The sequence below is a fragment of the Apteryx rowi genome, unplaced genomic scaffold (assembly GCF_003343035.1).
Source record: "Apteryx rowi isolate R43461 unplaced genomic scaffold, aptRow1 scaffold_49, whole genome shotgun sequence".
NCBI lineage: Eukaryota > Metazoa > Chordata > Aves > Apterygiformes > Apterygidae > Apteryx > Apteryx rowi.
The window spans coordinates 3316736-3330282 of record NW_020450749.1 but is presented as its reverse complement, the minus strand read 5'-3'; the positions used below and the strand labels follow the sequence as shown (position 1 = coordinate 3330282).

The 13547-nt window shown below is 33.6% G+C and overlaps 1 protein-coding gene across 9 annotated transcripts in view; it reads right to left on the bottom strand.

Annotated features, from left to right (window-relative positions):
- APPL1 (adaptor protein, phosphotyrosine interacting with PH domain and leucine zipper 1) overlaps positions 1-13547 on the bottom strand; it is a 35922-nt gene that overhangs the window by 5820 nt on the left and 16555 nt on the right. For 8 of the 9 annotated variants that reach the window (XR_003255672.1, XM_026078883.1, XM_026078882.1 and 5 more), the window contains 13 exons: positions 13136-13218; positions 12874-13032; positions 11267-11455; positions 9489-9531; positions 8727-8783; positions 6505-6596; positions 5739-5921; positions 3425-3474; positions 2846-3020; positions 2705-2741; positions 1279-1425; positions 960-1010; positions 516-605 (listed from right to left, as the gene is read on the bottom strand). Coding sequence is in view for 8 of the 9 variants with exons in the window: in XM_026078883.1 (XP_025934668.1) it covers positions 516-605; positions 960-1010; positions 1279-1425; positions 2705-2741; positions 2846-3020; positions 3425-3474; positions 5739-5921; positions 6505-6596; positions 8727-8783; positions 9489-9531; positions 11267-11455; positions 12874-13032; positions 13136-13218 (1356 nt within the window). In the remaining variant the exon portion in view is untranslated. Of the gene's footprint in view, positions 1-515; positions 606-959; positions 1011-1278; positions 1426-2704; positions 2742-2845; positions 3021-3424; positions 3475-5738; positions 5922-6504; positions 6597-8726; positions 8784-9488; positions 9532-11266; positions 11456-12873; positions 13033-13135; positions 13219-13547 lie in introns of those variants that run through there. The other variant, XM_026078888.1, reaches the window with a different exon arrangement.

Here is a 13547-nt window from a genome sequence, read left to right as displayed (position 1 = left end):
TAAAACATTTCAGCTTCAGTAGCTGGCACTGTTAGAAAGAAGAGCTAACGCACGTTAACACACCTGTACCTACAGTCCATAAATACAGCAAGCCAGAACAAGTGTCTTGGCCTGCAGCTGCTCCCTGCAGCTCCCTCCTCGGTACACAACAGCAGCAAACAAAGCGTCCCACTGCTTGGTGGATAATAACTTGCAGTCGCGTATGGGGCACATCACGTGACAGAAGCATTTGTATTTGGGGCCTGTGATGGGTATTGCCTCAAGCAGCGCTCTTAAGTGCTCCGATAAGGAGGTTTTGTGGCTTATCTCCTTGGAAGGGTTTTTTAAAAACTGGTATACAAAGTTATACAAAATCTGTACAGGAGATATTTGTAATAATTAACTTAATTCCACAATGTTCTACGCATTTGTGCTAAAGAATATGATACTGTAGCTTGGAGTACAAAACTACAAAGAACAATCTGAAAGTTGGTAAGTAGAAAAAAAGAATATTAAGAAATAATAATGAAATGTACCTTTTCGATTTGTTTTTGTTTATTGAGCTCTTTTTGTTGTTTCTCTTTTACTCTATCTATTTCTTTCTGCTTTTCCGATGCTTTTCGATCCTAAGGACAAAAACGTGAATAAAATAAGTAACAACAGCCTGAGACTTTTGATATGCTACCAATTTATATGAATTTTCTCAAAACAAAAACAAAAACCCACAGTTTTGATTATTCTCCTTTTAAAGGACTGGTATGCTTGCTAAAAATACCAAGCTGTATTCTATCTGGAATATTGTTCAGCAGCTGACCTTGGCAGATCTTTTTATCTAATGTTTAAATTCTGTACCACAGATCCCTTAGAACACTGCATGATAGTATTACTGCATCTGTAAGTATCTTGCAGAATACATTCTATTACACATATTAAACACATTCTCTCCCTTCCAGTCACAAGGATCCCCAAAAGATTCTTACCAGTTCTGCATGAAAAGCAATCTGTTTTGCCAGTCCAACGGAGTCACAAATCTAAATAAAAATCACATTTGAAATAATCAGTAAGAATCTAATAAAAATGTCTCTAAAATTAAGCCAAATTCCAAAATCAGAGTTTTCATGATAGCATATTAAAGCCCTTGCAGGTATTTGGACTGTCAGTTTTTTGTTTGTCTGTTTGTTTTTTGAGTACATAAACAAAATGCTCTCCCACAGATATCTAGGACTACTTGAATTGGATCTAACATCCTGAAATCCATGTCAGGTTCAACACTGATACAAATATAACCATCATCAGTACCTTTTCCCCTTCATTATTTGATTCAAATATATAGCAGACTGAAGTCTGGCGGCTGTCAACTCTCCCTCCTGAAGTTCTAAGCACGAATCCAAAGAGGCGCTTATTCTCCTGGTGTGTAGCATACAGGACTACATTGGGCAAAGGAAACTGCCAAAAAGGATCAAATATGGAGATATTAAAACTGGTTCCAAACATTTTTCTGTATGAGGTTTCAATATGCTGTAGATGACTTCAACATCATAAATGCACGATCACACCAGGGAAGAAGTTAAAACACGATCAAACATGCATTTAACAAACACAAAAGGTGGGTAACAAGGGTAGGATTAAATTATTCAAAACAAATGAAAACATCTAAAAACATACACCATGTAAGAGAACGGGATCACATTTGCAATAAGATTCAGTCATCTTTCTACGTGTGAACAATTTTTTTTTTAAGAGAAATCATTTGTGCAAATTCCATCAGTGACTAAGCTTTCAAAATTTGGTTCCAGGTAAGGGGACTACTTCTCCAGAACTTTTACTGCAATTAATTAGTTCACCTCTTCTGAACTATATAAGCAGGAAGAGGCGGGGGGGGGAATTGTCATTATCTTGTTCCAGTAAAAGCATTTTGCATTCTCATACCTAAAAGAAGTTGTAGCTAGAAATTTCAAATGTGTTTTTTTAAGACTTAACATGAGATAAAGTTTTTAAATTCTGAAGGCCCCTACTACAGCTGATACAAATTGAGGGAATAAAAGTTTTTTTCCAAACCTTAAACACAGATTTAGAATACTGTGAAGGTATTCAGGTGCTTTACTTCACCTTAAAAGTTCACAGCTTTGGGGCAGTTTTGAATTTAATACAACAAAGATAAGGAAAAAAAAAAGCACTGCTTGTAATCTCAAGAAGTTTTCACATGCTAAAGAATTTCTTTTAAAGATATTAAAATAGTTCAGAGACCTTGACAAACTGAATGTCTCAAAAAAAAAAACAAAAAAACAACCCACCAATAAATTAACTGGCAGACCATAAAGTTTTGTGCTAAAAAACAAAACAAAAAAAACAACCACCAAGCAAACCCTTTTGGACGACTTAACGCAATCAACTTCAACCTTAATGTTACTATTTCTCTATTAATTATAAAAATATTCACTATCAAATATGTTATTAAAATATGCATTGTTTTCCTAAGTATCAAATCAGGAAAAAAAAAATCTGTTTGAAAAGCCTATTTCATCCACTGAAATCACTCCCCTTAAACCAGATTTGCTAGTATTTTTCTATCTATTTCAAGGTGTTTTCATTAGTCTCAGTTTCAATGGAAAATTGTCTGGAAGTCTCATACTGTCTGTGTTTTCTGCTAATATCTAGTAATTTTATTTAGAAAGTAAAATAATTAAATTGCTGAATATTTATCTTAAAATGTAATGTTACTTACTCGTAGTCTTGTAACTTGCGTCTGTGGATCAATTAACCTAAAAATTTGGTTTTAAAAAACAAACCAGAAAGTAAATTTTACCAAAGTGAAAGAAGATCATTCTGTAAATAAGCATCATTTGAAGTTAAGAAGCACACTTACTTTAAACAGTCACAAGTGACTAACAAATGCGATTCTGTCATCCTGAAAATGTTATGAATGGCCCGAGCTGCTAGAATCTGACGCATTGTTTCATAAACAACATCTGGACTTTCATCATATTTCACCTCCATAGAGCCAAGAAATCTTACAATAAATAACTGATGAAGAATGGAATCTAAGACAAACAAAAGTATCAAATGAGCTAACTCTGTTTTGGGTCTTCCATTCAAAAATAACTTTTCTGAGGCTAAAGATTACAGTCAAGAAAACTTCAAGCTTCAAGTTACTTGAAAAGGGATTGCTCATATTTATGAATTACATGTACAATTAGTAAATAGCAAGCCACATATCTCTTCACTTGGTTTAACAAATACAAAATATGCAACGCAATGAATTATCTTAAAAACAGACTTTTATATAGTAGTCTAATTCAACTTGTCTAACATTTTTAATGCAATTTCCAAAACTAGTGTTAAGCTCAGAGAGAAGCTACAGATGAAAATACAAAATTAATTTGCAAATTCTTTTAAAAATTATTTAACTATATCATTTTGCATTGAAGTAAAATTTCTTTTTTACCTTCTGTTTCAGATTTTGAGCCTCCAGTTTCACCAAAAGGATTTGTGCGTCTATTAAAAAAATGAAAGTATTAAACCAGGAGTCAGATCACAAGAACCACTAATGAATAATCTAGTCTCATGCTGTGTCAAATAAAAACAACATATAATGATTTCAAAGACTTGTAATTGGAGGAATAACACATGATAAAGCATAAAATTGGTGGTAAGACATAAATCGATACATTTGAAGGCTCAAATTACAGGAAAAATGCCAAATAGTGTTGTCTTATTGCTGCCACTGAAAGTTTGGCCCACATGATATTTTTTATACCCGAATTAAGCCCTGAGGAGTCACAACCAGGTTAAAGTTTGAAAAGGCACAGTTTTAGGGGATGAAGTCTCACTGAACGGCTTCAGGAAGTGCAGCCAAAAGCTAGTCCTTTGGGTACTCAATGGAAGCAGCACACCTCGTGTCACTCTCTCAAGCTGTTGAATTACTTATTGCAGAGAAGTCACTGGTTTTGTTTCAAATGCAGCTTTCTGAAAACATCATGGGGTTTTACTCCTAGAGGGTCAAGAGAAATGTGGCTATTTCTGGCTCTCAAAGACAGAATTTCTATCAATTACAATGAAAAGTGAAAATACTCTAGGCTTCCAAGTCTACATTTTTCAAAAGTAGTAAAGCAATGCTGAAAAGAATATGGAGAATGAGAAAACAGTTCAAATTTCTAAAGAGATGAAAATCTTTTTCTTTGGCTAACTGGCAGCTAAAAAAGCCCTTGTTGAGGTAACAGATAAACTTCAAATTAGGTTTCGTAAGGGAGAAATATTGAGAGGTTACATCTCCATTAACTGTTCTAAAAGCAAATTTCAGAGCATAAATCAGAGAAAAACTATGTGAATCTCTTGTTCATTTGCATATCTTATTGACTGCCATTTTTATCAGTGAAATCCTAATTAAGAGATGTCTAATTCAAAGGAATAACACTGTTCTAGACTGAACTGTAAAGTCAAATTGCAGTGCTTTATGTTTATACAACACAGATTCAATAGAGAATCTTCCCATTAAATGTTGACCTGTGTAAATATAGCAAAGGGAGTTTCTTACTGTTAGCATCTTTTATTGCTTAGACTTGTCCTTTAGGATTAGACCAAACAATACAAAACCTCAAAAGATCTAAAAAAAGGCAAAAAAAAAATAATTATGTCTTCAGTATCAGAAACTAAGGAAAGTCTTTTCAAAAAATAGTTAATAGTTCTAAAATAGCATGTTACCTATCTGCACCAAACACTGCAGTTCTTTATTGACAGTGCATGGTTAATTGAAAATACTGAGTGCAACTCTGTATCATTTCTGCTGTTACTATGGTTTTCTAGAGTGGAATTATAATTGATGACATGAATTTAGCTGAAGCATTAAGCTTTCCACTTCCTAGAATACAGTTCAGGCCTATTTTAATCAATATGTACTTAAGGATCTAGTTAGCCATGATTATCCTGCTGTAGCAAAGAAAAAAAAAAAGAGTTGAATATATATAATTTAAACTGTTACCTATCTATGAGATACAACTGAAATTTTTAATATTTTTCTAGGGGGAAGAGGGATACAATACACATTATTGTGACTGAAGTCACTGAAAGTAGTTTTCAGCTTTTCAGCTTATTCAGCAAATATGTTTTCTTAACATCTGAATTCTGTACATATAGTTTCAGAAATGCAATGCACATTTACAGGCTTTTTATTATTATTTTTGAATGGGAAGATTATAAAAAAAACAAGTAGGAGAAAAGGTTTTTTGTATTTTGGGTAGATCTCTTAGACAATTTTAACTTTCTGTATACGAGATTACTCTAGAAGCCTAGATCATTTTCACTCACCTTTCAGGTTAAGAGGAGTGTCATCGTATGCCATCATCACCTGGAGGCAGGGCTACCAAATTTCTCTTGAGTTTCCAAGAGGAAATACCCAAGCTGCTGGGTGAGCAAGCAATAGGAAAGGAAAATACTTTGTGAAACCAAAAGATTAAAAAAAAAAAAAAGCATCAGCTGTTAAAGCAAGAAAAGCTGCTGCAAAAGTAGAAAGCTACACCTTGAATCTATTGTATGTAAATATTCCACATTTTTACAACTGTATTTAACAAAAAAAATTAAAAAAATAAAAAAAATAGAAAAAAATGTTTTGCTTGACTGGCCCCTGCAAATTTTTTGACAAGAAAGTCAGAGCAAAGGCAATGTATGCATTGGAGTTGCAGCCTAAATGTGTATTATCTTTACACTTTTAAGATTAACAACATTAACTTTAGGATTCTTTTACTTCTCTCTACATTTCCTACCTGCCCGACTGCCCTGATGTTTTTGCTTGACCAGGCTGATCTTCACTAACTGGAGATATTATGTCAAATTGTATAGGAGTGTCTGGGGCAACAAGCGAATCCAAAGAAAGTGCCGATAAAGCTGCTGATTCAGATCCCAATGACCCTGTGCTGCTAGTACGAGTCGCAGGAGGACGAGATTGTCTAAAATAAAATAAAACAAAAACAAAGCAAGGATATCTTATATCAAGATATCTAAATATCAAGTGTGTTGATAATAAATTAAATCACATGAGGACAAATATAATATTTCAAGATTGGGATGTAAAACAAGACAAAAACTAAAAAAAAATTGAACAGGAACAGAATGTAAATACAAATGCAGTCTAGGTTCCTAGTTTAAACAACTAAGTTGTTTACACCTTGCTTTAATAATTGAATCAGATTGTTAAAACATCAACATACAATCACATATTAAATATATTACAATCTGAGGTTTGCTTCCAGGAGTTGGACACATTAAGAAAAATCCCTTTACGAATACATACAACAAACAAACAAACCAGATATGTGACATATCTAACAGAATTGCCTAGACAGCTGGAAACTTGGGTCATTTGTAACAATGGATACTAAACAATACAAAAAAAAAGTGAATTCAAGAACTCCTCTAGCTTATCAAAACTTTATTCCTGACCATAGGAGAAAAAAATAAAATAAATGAAACTTTATCCAGGATTCTCTTTATAGATTTGCTCTTCAAATGACCTGTAGTACAGTGACTTACACAGTTGGCCGCATGCTCTCATGCCTCTGTTGAAAGGAGGGCGATGGAGTAACAGCCTCCAGAGCTGACTGATTTACACGTGCAGCAATTTCCTGCAGTACATAGTTGGGAAAAAATAACTGAAAACATTTCCCTTAAAATAAGTTTTAAAATTTTAGCTTTTACGTATACACAGTTGACAGAAACAATACAAAAGATACTAGCTGTATCAACTCAATGAAGACTTAAATAATAAAGACAGGTTGAATAAAGACACCAAGTTTTCAAAGGTTGCTAAAATATATTTTAAGCTGTAGGTGCAAAGACAGAGGGAAAAAAAAAAGACTACTGGACTGTGAACTTTAAAGCTGCAGTCAGCAATTTATGGGGCACCTAAACTTTGCCAAATATATGTTATTCTAACACTCTTAAGACTCTGATCACAACTGACTTAAACACAAGGAAGGCAGATATTGATAAGCATGTTTATATTTTTTAAAATAAGCACGATTTAATACTCTACTGAAATAAAGTACATGTTTCAAACAGGCAACGACGAACATTGTTAAAATGGAAATGCCTACCTCCAAGTTTTGGCCTGCTGAATTTAGGCACCCAACTGCATTTAAAGTCAATCAGAAATAGATACTCAATACCCTTGGCATCTTGAAAAATTCCATTTTAACCTGTCATTAATATCACTAGTTTTGAAGCATCAATATTAAGGTTGATGGCTTCACTTCATGGGCTGAAGCCAAAAGAAAAAGCCTCTGAGAAAAAGGGGTTTCGGAGAGGTAAGGTACAGGAGACAAAACAAGAAACATCATTTTGGGCGCGTGTGTGAGTAAGGAAATGAGACTGAGTGCAAAGCAGTCGGGAAGGGAGGAGAAGGCGCCGATACCAAGGCTCACTATAAGAAGAGTTGGGAGCAACCCATTTTCAAACAACTATTTTCAGAAGATGTTTCCACTCTTTAAAACAAGCTTTATTCAAGTAACCGACCTTTGCGATCTTACTGTCAAATACAATTGTAAAAAGAATGCAAACATCTTCTTTTGACTCCTAGTTGATACAAAGGGGGTCACACAGATTATATTATTGTTCTTTTATCCTGAATTCAGATCCGCTATAAGTGCACACAGCTGCACTGCTGTAATCGAGTTGCAACTGTTTCTGCCAGGGCTAAACAGGACTGCAGCTTTCCATGCATCAGAACACGTCCTTCAGGCAACTGAGATCTGCACCAAAACCATTTTGTTTCTCAACTTCAGGACAGTTAACTTAAACAGTCAACCAGGTACTTATATTGTCTACAACGTTGAGTTCCTAAACTGAAAACTGGCATGACACTCTTCATTTCACCTTGATTTCCCAGATCATCTAGGCACCGAGCAAGAGCCCTACGTCACACAGCTGAATGCTGGATTCCAGGGTTACTCAACAGGCCGCCCGCTGACGACTTTACCTACGGTTCTCGTCTCTGGTACGTGATCACTGGAAAGCTTCCTTTGTAATACCCTGTTACCATTCAGGCCTTCACAGCTATATCAAAGAGTATGATTTCTCTTTCAACCTATTATATATAGACATATGCTACTGTACAAAACAATAGCAACATCTACAAGAACAGTTTATGGATTCTAGATAAGAGAAGAAAAAATTGGGGCGGCCAGTTCCCCAAATTTAGCAAGTAAAATTATTATATAAGTATATATCAATGAGTTGACTACATAAATATATAAACATGTATATTTACTATGTAAAATCACTTGCCCAAACTCTCCAGATAAAAAGTAATAATTTTCTAACTCTTCAATGGGCAAATACTCTTTCTTAAAGTGAAAATATAATGTCTTTCCTACAAAATAACTGTGCTAATTTAATTCATAAGATTGACAGTTGGCTCTATTAGAAATTCAAAGTATCCATCCAGATATTCACATTAATTTGTAATGAAGTGTTATAAAAAACTTGGAAGCTTTCAAAATGTTATACCAAATATAAAAGTCACATTTTTGATGCTTTCTATATAAGTATTTAGATGAAAGAAACAATGTACTGCATCCATTTATAAATTTATGAAGTGCTGTCAACACAAATCATGAAAAGCTTATAATCAGACATGTCGGAAGTACCCAGCTTAATTCTCTGCAATGCAATTAGATCCAGCTGATCTCATTTTAATTTTTGTGCATATATATATCTGAAGATATTACTTATACTATAAATTTTATAAAAGTTACCTCAGGATTTTCACTTAGATATATCTGTTTAGATATGTTGTTTATTGTGCATATCCACTGAAAAAGAAAAAAAAACAAAGCCAGAAAGTGTTAAATCTATTGTAGTTTTTTTAAGAAACTTTTACGTTTATGGAATTTGCCCACTTCTTGCAACTATAAGCGAGAATGTACTCCCTGTGCTATTGAAAACCATTTGCTCCCGCTCCTGGCTTTTCAGTTTTTCTCCACAGCAGAAAATTAACTGGATTATATGCAAACAGCAGTGCTGTTCATTGAGCCAGAGCTTGTCCAAAAAACAGCAGAGCAGCTGCAGGCCAGGAAGTCATGAACCTGAGCTGCTGAAGCTGCCTACAAATTCCCCTCCTCTGGTGGGCCATGGGAGGGCAAAAGCTTCAGAATTAGGATTCTAGATGACTTCAAGGGAGCAAAGACCTGGTAATGGACCTGGGCCAACCAGACAAATAAAACATAAATTCTAATAAATAGAACCTTCTTTGTTAAACCAGGACAAGTCTATAATATAGCTTTTAATTTCATTTATAAAAAGTCTAAAGCAGCATTTTATTTTTACTTCAAGAAAAATCTCTAAGCTGAAAATATTGTATTAATCCCCCAGCTGTTTTTTATTTGCTTTACCCCCATATTTGCTACAACACGCAAGTTTGTTGACCTAGTATCTGCAGGTTGGTATTTCTCAGCTGGCATATTTCTTCTGTGCAACAGAAAATCTTTTGACTCTATGTGAAGCTGCTGTAAGCTTACCTCTTCATAATCTTTTTTACTCTCTGCCTGTAAGATTGAAGACCTGAAATAGAGAGAATGAAAAAGAAAGCCATGTTTATTTGAAATGCCTCACAAATACGTTCAGACAGGAAACTCCATTTGCATGTTAATACATTGCATGACAAATTAATAAAGGTTGAATATTCTGTGTACATGCTGAGTGCAGTCAACATTGAATGAAAAAAATTATTTCAATTGAAAAAGAAAGAACACAATTCTAATTGTGCCCATATAATACTTAAGCAACTACAAAATATAGTCTTAACATTTTTTTCTATATTCTCTACCACATTTATACAGCTACAACAATTGAAGAGTTCTTTCATCTTATTAACCTCAGACTCTGAAAAGCCAAATCATTCCCCTAAGGTACAGAAACACATTTCTGTATCACAAGCTTCAACCTTTCAAAAATAAGCAAAGATATACTACAGTTAACACTGAATGATAGTTTTTGAGCAGAAGCTGAGTAAATGTGTTGTTATCCAGTGCACCTGGTGGTCTTCAGAGAACAACAATTCCTATTTCGTGACACCAGCATTGTTTTTAAAACAGACGGAAAATTATGGAAGAGAGAAGACTCTATAGTAAGTGTGGGGGGTTGTTTTAATCATTTTATCTGTATCTACTGTTATTGTTCAGAATATTTTTAAACTCATGTGCAGAAGACTCATTTCTTGAAGGGAAATAGTAACTTACGCTGATATATATAAATTGAAGATTAAGTTATTAAACAATAATTATTTACAAAATGCACATTGTGGTACAACATATATTTTTTCTATTTAGATGGAAAATTAAAATAGCAATTTAGACTTAGGAGTATGTAGGTTCTTTGCTTAATAAGAGCTTAAGGTAGAATTAAACAGAGTTTGATGACCGCATGTCAGTATTTACACTTATCCTAGGATACAGCTGTTTATATTATATTTCTAGTCATAGATATAGTCCATTGAAAAATACTTTGAAATTAATTATAATTCAAATAAATCAAAGCCATTGTTTTGCATTATAAACACTAAAAAATTGGATATACTTTTCATGTGAGGTTTAGACAGAATGGTAACACCATGCAATATCCTTTGCAATGAAGGCAGAAGTATATTCTAAGCCCCAGAGTTTGGTCTACCAATATAAAAAAAAGCCAATGTTCAAAATATCATACAGGAACTGTATGAATGGCAAAGAAGCTAGGAGCTTCCAAGATAGATTTTCTCTAACAGAAATCTAAAGCATTTCATTAAATTCAAACTTGGCTTATTTAGCATTCCCAGAATATTAGAATTTATGGAACTGATTTCATAAAATTATCAAAACTACTTTTAAAATCACAAAATGAATATGAAATTAATATCATATGTTTAATAATAATAACCTAAGGATTATTCCCTGTACTAATATCTCAGTCTCTCAAAATACTTACAATTGTTTTGAAGATATCCAGAAGAGGTGTTCAAATTTTAAGTAAGGTTTTTCACAAATAAAAATCTAAATTTCTACTTGGTAGCTATGGGTATGACACCATTGTAAACTGATTAGGGTAACTTTATTCTGAAGTACCATTCAGCTACATTAGCAGAAGCTCATAAAAGGATAAAAACAGACATCACAAAGTTAAAAGAAATCCCAGTTTTGCTTCTAAAAGACACCCCCAAAGATCTATCAAGCTATAATCCGACCAAAGTTAGACTATCTTTGTTTTCTTAAATAGTGAATACATTATTACTTACAAATGAAAGTAATAAAAGAATACTCACTTTTTACCATCAAAAGATGTTATCTGAAAACAGTACCGTCTGTCTTCGCAGTCCACAGCCATTACCGAACAATTGTCTATATCCATGACGAGTCCCCCCGCTACATCACCTCTTGCCTGGCTCATCAAATTTCCACCTTGAGTGAAGTAAAACTGTCTCTCCCAACTGGAAGATACCAGCCCTGTCTTACTAAAATGTGAAGAGAGATTCTTATTTAGTAGATTAGGAGTTCAGCTGAGCTGTATAAATAAGAAAAAATATATATATGAAAAAAATTACACGAGCAAACCATCTGGGCACTTAAGAAAGCCTTTTTTTTCCCCTGTGTAATGTTTTAGGTTAGTTTTACAGCTAAATTAGTGTCTTTTCATCTGTTGCTTTTTCATCCTACAGTAAACAGTTTAAATAATATATAGCTGGTCAAAATATAGTTGCTTTTTTATATGATATGAAACTTAATTAAGAATAAAAGGCATGAATTCATCAGTTTTGTTTAGTGTTTTTTAGGGTATTGCTTTACACATTATCAAATTAATTCATAAGGCCTCGTAACTCTGCACTCTTTATATCATTAACAAAGACTGAACTTTGGAGAACTTTACTTGTGTTAAGCACTAAGTTAGTCATGCAAGATTTCTCCATTTTCCAAGCACTTCATACCATTCAACAAAATTCCCGAATTTGTGCTTAGAGCATGTTTCTTTTTTGCTCAAAAATAGAAGAACAACGACCTGGAACCAAAATTCACTAACACTTGAAGTTTAGCGTCTGTTTTTGTTAAGATACTCTCTTCAGTATTAATTACTGCAATGTTTTCTACTTCAGGAATTTATACCTCAAATTCGATCAAGCTGTTATTCTAATTGTTATGGGAAAACAAGTTAAATCTCAATTTTTAAACAATTCTGCTTGCATGTAGGATATACTATATAAATCAAGCAAACTTAGTATTTCCTTAAATTAAGGAAACTAAATATATTTATTATTATAAATTAAGGAAAAACATCGGAGTGTCATAACTTACTTTTAACAACTATAAAATTCAACAACTTGACTCTATATACACAGAATAACAGCTCCCCCCAGTGGACCAGAGACTACCTCATTAAATTATGACAGACATTTTAAAAAGTCTACTCAGGTTAACAGAGAATGTTTTTTGTCTTGTATTTCCTCAAACTCTTATTGTAGTTTATTAGCAACTTGAATCCCAAAGCTTTATCGGATATTTATATAACAAAACACAGTTGAAATCCCGGTAGTCTATAACTCCAATCCAGTGAAATAACACTCATACAAATCTTAAAGTTTGGTTTTGATGTGAAAATTCAGGCAAAATTAGACTAAAATCAGGACACCCCTGCTTTGCACCTGAATGACACTAGGTCAATGTAACCTAAAAATTAATACTAACTAATTCACAATTTAAACCTACTAAGTAGAAGAGGCCAAAAAAAGAAACAGAATAGCTCCAATGTGATTTACTCAATTGTCTCAGTATCTAAAATCAGCGTAACTGATTCCAAAAAAAACCACCATTGCTTAGTATTGCGTTTCCTTTTCAAAATTAAGTATTTTGGAAGTTTTAAATAATAGGTAAGTCTTACTTTCTCGCATTGAGATAGCCAGCTTTCCGTGTTAGATTTCTATGAACAGGAAATTTCGTAGGATCAGGATCAGGCAAATACAGCGGATCACTAGCTACTTCCAAGTCCTCTATAGTTTGCTGCATGGTTTCTACTTCACACTCCATTTCCCTGCGAACACTAAGGTAAGTAATGTGTTATTAACAAAGATAATATATTCACAAGCAGAAAGAGAAAAGTAGTTGCTTTAATAATAGTTCAAAATTTAACAAAAATTACTTACTTTTGTACACTTGTGCCAATATTGGTCAAAAACTCTTCCAACTGCTCATTAAGATTTTCTGAACCCATTTTAAAAAAACTTATCTTAAAAAAAGAGGAGGAGGAAAAGGGAGAATTTAGTCATGAATAAAACTAAATAAACAATTAATAGATGGAACCATAGGAGGTTAAAGCTTCTCAGAGATATTTGTTCTCATCCCTCATTCCCACCAATGCCTCTCAATAAGAGGGGCAGAAGGCATCTTTTTTGTCTGCAAGTGAAGGTTGATGCTGACACTGAAGTGGGATTTAATTGTGTTGAGAGGATGCATAAGGAGACACCCCGGAAGAAATACAGAAATGTGTTAATCCAGCTGGAAACTGCTCTGGGAAAAAAAGGAAAAAAAGGAAAAAAAGGAAAAAAAGGAAAAAAA